The following is a 7295-nucleotide window of genomic DNA, read 5'->3' on the forward strand; positions in this document are numbered from 1 at the left end:
AAAAAAAAAAAAAAAAAAAAAGTCAAAAATCTCTAATAGCACAATCCAAGAGAAGAACAAACAATAATAGTAAAATAATGGTATAAGAACCATGCACAAGAAAAAGATAAAAGCTTTCTACATTCACCTAACTAATAACACCAGCCAACCTGGCTTATAAATCTGTAAAATGTGAATACCCCTCTTAATCTACTAATCATGACAAATATTTTTCAAACACAGAAAAACATTTGTTTAAGAACTGAAGTTTCAATTATATTTATTCATGTTTGATGTAAATATAATTTTATTTTTCTCAACTATCATGAAATTTTATATGGTAGTAAGAATGCCAGTTACGCCTTACATTAACAGATGGTAATAGTCAGATATTAATTATTATTTACAAATGAAGTAGTAACTGGGAAATAAAGAAAATGTATTAATAAAATTTGGTATTTTCTTCTTCAAAGATGGCCCGGCATGCCCAGGTGGTTATGGCACCCGACTCGCAATCTGAGGGTCGCGAGTTCGAACCCCCTTCACGCCAAACATGCTCGCCCTTTCAGCCGTAGGGGTATTATAATGTGACGGTCAATCCCACTATTCCTTGGTAAAAGTGTAGCCCAAGAGTTGGCGGTGGGTGGTGATGACTAGCTGCCTTCCCTCTAGTCTTACACTGCTAAATTAGGGACGGCTAGCGCAGATAGCCCTCGTGTAGCTTTGTGCAAAATTCAAAACAAACAAACAAATTCTTCAAAGATAGGATAATAGGGAGAGGTATATAAATATTCATAAATAGGTTACAAATTAATACAAATATATATTGATAGATGGATGTAACAAGAACCAAAATGATAGAAATATGACAGGTATTTAGTCACATCAATCATACATTTGAATATGGTACTTCATATAGAACTCCTATCCAAATGAGCATGTCTGTGTAACAAGCCACACTGAGGTTTCATTATGTAAAGTTAGCAATTAAGCTGCTGGTGCAGAAAATGGTCAGACAGAAGTAAAAATGTGTGTGACATAATGTTGAATGTGTCACATAACACATTAAAGAACTGAACATCAGCATTCTGGTGTTCAATTCTCTCATTTGCTAAGTGTTAAATGCACACATTAGTACATTTGCATAGCTTTGATATTGCCTAGATGGTTTTATGTCAAAACCTAAGTTCCTGTCAGAAAACAGACAACACAAATCTCACACAAGCTAGTGAACAGCTAGTTAATGGCTTTTAAAAATCTAAAAGAAATTTAAGCAGAAAATGACTGAAAATTATGATAAAATTTTACTTTTTACAAATGCTATGTCTTAAACAATGAATCACTATTAATTGTACATATTTGCCCAATTTGGTGCCGTCAAGTGTTTTTGAAAGTGCTGCAAATTTAAAGTTGTAACTACTAATTATAGTAACTAGGTAATGTTATACTTTTCCATTCTATATTATCATTACTTCACAGTTATACCCAACTTTTTTATTCATTTAACTGTCAACAAGCAAAAAATTATTTCAAAACTGCAAATGTTTTATACATTAACTTTTCAGAGTGGCTAAATACCTGGCAGTCCAAAAACTTGAATACTGATGGGCTACAACAACAATACTAATAATAATGATGATGACAATAATAATACCAATGATAATTTAAAAAAAAGTTACATTATCATGAAATTATATGCTGCCGGGTATTTAGTGTTTTGAGAATCATTCCCGACACCTTATAGCAAACATACACCGATCAACACAAAACAAGAATGACGATTGATATTTTTCCAGTACAATATAATTTTATTCAAATGTTTCATGAAGCTTGAAGACAAATCAGTCTCATAAACTAACTGTTACTCATTCTCTAGGTCGAGTGAGAGGTTATTGTAGCTCATCAGTATTCAAATTTAACTGCCAAGTATTTGAAAGATTGTTCTTGATTTGATGAATTAAGAGCAGAAGGAACTAACTATCTCCACTTTTAACTTACATGGAACATACTGATACTTGAATTAAACTCAATAAATATATCTTACCTATAAATGAATAAAATCTACAAAATTTTAAACTAAACTAATTAGAGAGAGATCTTACCCCTACATCATCTACAAGCATTTTGTCCAATCCAACTGGCCCTAACGAGCTCTTTACTATGTTTGATATGGCACATGCTGCCATCACTGAAAAAGAAAAACAAGATATATATATATATTGCAATACAAATAACTCATCCATACCAATTAAAACTACAAACACTAAACAATTAAAGAATCTAACAAACAGCTCCATAATCAAAGTACTATAATCATAAATTTTAGAATACACTTAACATTTTTCCGTAAAATAATTTTAAAAAAGCAGTTACTAATTTATAAAATATTTACTAAACTATATTAAAACAAAAGTAATAATAAGTGCAAAAGACTAACAAACAATTAATGGAAAGGCAGCAAACTGACAGCACCTACCACCAGCTCTTATCTGACCAAATAGTTGGATTTGATCACTCTTATAGCATACCCACAGACCCAAAGTGAAGAATGGATTTTTACTGCAATGGAATGCAAACCATGAACCCCAAGATCCACACTCCTGGCAATTAAACCAATCATAAAACAACTTTTTAAACCAAAGCACAAATATATCAACAAATTTTCATAAATTCTGATAATTGTCCTATAGAAATAATATCAAAATAGCATTCAAATTTGTTATCAGTTCAACTGATTGAGCCATTATATTCTTGTGTCATAATCAGTTTTTTTAGTTTTATTACAAGATTTTAACATTTTGGTATTCGAGGTGTGGGAGATCCAGATTTTAATATCAGTTTCAAAGCATAGAAAACATAGGAGCGAGAGAGAGGAAAAAAAAAAAAAAAGATGTGCTACTTCATTTTAGAAATACAATGAATTAACCCTTATTATTCAAATTAAATGAATCCAACAGCAGGATCATTTTCTACAAGCAACTTAGGAATTTTTGTCTTATGAATTTAGATTTAAATATCAAAGTTACTATAACCGAGTTTTATTTTTACCAATTTTCAGCTTTTTAAAGGAAGTTTTGAAACAAATAGAATGAAAATTTTCTTGATGTATATAGTGTGTACTGTTATTGTTAGTCTATTGTAAACTGTCACTTGTGTAAGTTCATTTTAATGGTGTAAAATTGAAATTTCTTCACTAATAACTTCTTAAAGTCTAAGAAAGCCTGCATAAATAGTTTGAAAATAAATAATGATAAACCATGGTTTAGGATGATCTTGGGGGTTCATATTACATAGAAAGAAATTAAATTTGATACTTTCAGCAAAGTCACTTTTTTAACTTTGGTTGGCTTTAGAACAGCATATTTGCCAATGGTCAATAATAAAGTCTGATGGGCACATTATTTCCCATCAGTCTAAAGAAGAAATAGACTACTATCTTCTAAGAAAGTGCCTTTTTTCTGACAAGAAAAATTGTCAAATTATATTTATTTGGAAAAGGCCAATACTACTACTAAACAATTTTAATGCTTATAAATTAGTTTCTTTTCTGTCCAATTAAGTTATATCATAATGTGCAGTGAAGTCATGTTACAAATAAGCAAACTCAAAAACAACAAAGAAATGAACTAACCCAATCATAAATTGGTCTTAATAGTTTGATAAAATACAAGTTTTAAAGTCACATTAAAAAAAAAAAAAAAAAAATCTGTAATTTTTGTATGTAATGTAACATGTATTGTAACAGCTGTTACATAAAAATACCAAAATATAAAAAAATCCACCCCTCAAATTTGTTATTAGCTCAACTGACTACCCGAGCTCAATTTACCAAACTATTGCAGGCACAAAGTTGTACCACATGCATGCATGTTATGATCTAAAAAAGAAATTCAACTTCTATGAATCATAGGTTTTAAAAGGGACTACTTTCTCTATATGCACAAGGCCATTACATTTTTTTCTCAATCATTTCTTTTGACGTTAAATATCATAAACTAGACTGCTCAGCACTTTATCAAAGAGTGAAGCAGATTCAGGGCTTAATATTGATAATCCTCAAACACAAAACATGGATTAATTTAACACTAACTTTTAAAACATTTAGTTTTACTTTCTTAAAGATATTTCAATAAAAATATCATTCTCAAAATAAAATTCCCATGAAATATTTCAATATATAATAAAAATGACATCCTAATTACGTCCCCTAAACAATTAGAAGTTATCCTGATTAAGTGGTATAATTGAACATTAAATTTCTAAAGTAAGATGTTTTAAATATGTACATTGTCTTGCACAAAAACTGTTTCATTCTGTTAGCAGCTCAAACTTCCCTGGGTTTTAAAACTAAAACTGTTCCTAAGCCTCACATAGGTAAAAATATTTACTAGTTGTTTTAGCATCATCAACATTTTTTCTGGATTAGAATGGTGCCATCTAACACCTGATCAGGGTCCTACACCTACATTACCCATGATTCCTCAGGACAACTTGACATCAAACCCCAGCAAACATCTGAAGCTGCCACCCAAATGACGGGTTACGAGGAGGAGGAACAAACTGTGATCTGAAAAGTAAGTACTTATTCAAAACACATTTTACTTCAAAAATTCTGAATTTAAATACAGACTTACCTTTCACTTCATATATATTAAAATTCCCCACAAACTTGAGAGGAGGAGGGAGTAAGTGAAAGAGCTGGACATGCAACAAACAGTGTTCATGCATACTTCTCCAGAGCATAGTTTTAATATCAGGTGAGTCTCACATTCTCTGGAAGAAGACAGGCATTATGAAATACCAAGACCCATGGAAGTTTTACAGCAACAAAAACAGTAGCTGTGAGACATACAAACCAGGCTTAATGTCCAGCTAGAATGAAGACAAGATAAATGGGACTTTGTCCACACCACCTGATCTGACATGCAGAACTGCAAGATAGATACTAAGTGTCTACAAAGGCCCACACACAGACTACATAATTCTGTCTGAACATTGACTATAAGGATTAAGGGTAACAGGCAACATGAAATACAGAAATAAAGTAGGAAGTCATAAAAAAAACAAGAAAAAAAACAATCATAACATGAGAACATCAGGCTTGGTAAAGAGTTGGACAAGAAAAAGAAAAAACCACCAGCATCCAAAACTGAAGAAGGAAAACTGTGAATTACCAATGCCTGAAGGATGGAAAATAATTAGAGAAAGGTAAGAGACAAAAGAAAAAATAAAAGTAAGTACAACTGACATTAAAAATCTGGATCAAAGGACAAGTAAACCAGTGGGATGCAACAAAACTTACAGACAATACAACACATATTCAAGCACATACACACAAAATCTTCAATAAGAGGAGGTCTAATGGAATAATAACAGGAGGCACCCCCTCCCCCCAAACACAAATGGAACTAACAGAACAGCCAAAGAGTTCCTCCGACAGCAACCACAATGGGGCTAGCTAAGAAATACCCAGGTGGGACAAGGGTGAACAAAAGAGCCAATTCGATATGAAAGAGGATGAGTCTATCTGGACAAAGAAAGGAATCACTAGGGTTCTTCGATAACCATAAAAACAATAATAATAAAAAAAACTCACACCATACAGGTATGAAAAAAAAATGCAGTAATGTTCTAATACTGTTACAGACTTTAAGGGTAATTGCCAATATCAAACACATTTACATTTTCAGGTGGGTGTTAGGCACAATTACGTGGCATATACTACAAACCATGAATTTCATGTAGTTTCCTGTCTGCACAGAATTCAGTCATGCAGCTATTAATGAAACGAGTGCCATCATATTGACTTGCATATTCATGGGTGACCTGTTAATTGGTTAGACTGGTCTAGCATTCACACTCGTACAGTTTGTAATCAAAAGAAACATGACTTTAATCACATTATCAAGCAGCATCTTTGCAAGGCAATTGATAATTAATCATGAGCTGTTACTTGTTGCACCCTTGAAGACAAACATAAATGGTAATCAGCCCAACTACTAGACTAAAATATGCCTAGTCAAACTTGTAATTATTACATACAAAATTGTCATATACTTACAATGTCATAAACAACAATATCTTCACTTTTATCCCCTCCCTCCCATCACAAAGTCTCAAACATCAATACGCATTGAACATACCTAAAACTAACAGGTTACCTTAAAATATGAAGGCATAGCATAATTGTTACAGGGGGCATCACTAATTTTGTCATCCTGATAACTTACACGTTCACCCTCAGAATCTGACAACCAAGTATATTTCACTTCCAGTTCTGAAATCCAAGGGAGAGCCCTGAAACACCATACACTTCCTTTTTTTAGAAAGATAAATGATGTTAAATTCAAAATTACTATACATGAATTCTAGAGAACTGCTAAATACCCATCTAAAACTTAAGCTTTTCTCAATGATCATTCATAAACCATCTGTTTCTTTCACATAAAAAGCAAGTTTTCTCAAGTTCCATACTTTTTTGTGCATCATTTTTGAATGTTGAAACACATTTTTCAAGTTTAGCCTATTCACTAAGCTATTCAGTCCTTCATCAATACCAGTCTTATCAACTTTTATTTTATTTTTATAAATCAAAAGAAAATTTCATTTCATTGCCCAGGATGGCATCTACATTAACAAATATAATAGTTAACAAAGATGCTAAAAATAAAAAAATCCTTCAGGAAAGTTTTTATTTTAAAAAAATCCTGAAATCTTGTTTTTTTATTAATCACAGAAGACATTATACAGAACTGGGAAAAATAATAAATCTTAAATAGTTGGTTTTGCAGAATTAATATTTGTTTAACTTCATTACTAACATCAAACTTTACTATAATCGTTTAATTGAACATACTTGTATTCCCTTCAATACAGTTTGGAATACAGTAGCTTGCATACAGTAGCTGGTCATACAAATAGCTTGCAGATGCTAATCATACAAAATGATAGAAATGTCATCTGACTTCTTTTGAAATTAGTATCCACATTATACAAAATCTAATACTTGCACAGTAAAAGCAGAGTTAATGTAAAACCTGCACATATAAATTTTGATTATTATTTCCCACATCGACTTATTTCAAACTAACTTTTTATCTAACGTATTGCAAAAATTATAAACTATTATTCTTACATGCAACTGTTGCAAACTTTCTACATATTACACAAAAAATGTCTACCATTCATTACCTAGTAGCAAAAAGTGTGCCCAATTCTAATTATTTACTAAGCAGGACTATATTAATTTATAAAATTTGCAAATTAATAGTTAGAATTTATCATCATTACATAATTTTTGAAGTTTACTTCAACCT

General features: G+C 31.4%; 1 protein-coding gene across 2 annotated transcripts in view; it reads right to left on the bottom strand.

Moving 5' to 3' along the window:
• The window catches only part of LOC106457374 (T-complex protein 1 subunit alpha-like), a 30840-nt gene that overhangs the window by 19088 nt on the left and 4457 nt on the right, over positions 1-7295 (bottom strand). Inside the window, exons 1-2 of one of the 2 annotated variants that reach the window (XM_022383277.1) lie at positions 4451-4546; positions 2082-2167 (exon numbers count right to left, since the gene is read on the bottom strand). In XM_022383277.1, the coding sequence (XP_022238985.1) occupies positions 2082-2167; positions 4451-4454 (90 nt within the window). In that variant the 5' untranslated portion in view covers positions 4455-4546. Of the gene's footprint in view, positions 1-2081; positions 2168-4450; positions 4547-7295 lie in introns of those variants that run through there. The other variant, XM_013916785.2, reaches the window with a different exon arrangement.

Source organism: Limulus polyphemus, unplaced genomic scaffold (assembly GCF_000517525.1).
Source record: "Limulus polyphemus unplaced genomic scaffold, Limulus_polyphemus-2.1.2 Scaffold322, whole genome shotgun sequence".
Classification (NCBI taxonomy): Eukaryota; Metazoa; Arthropoda; class Merostomata; order Xiphosura; family Limulidae; genus Limulus; species Limulus polyphemus.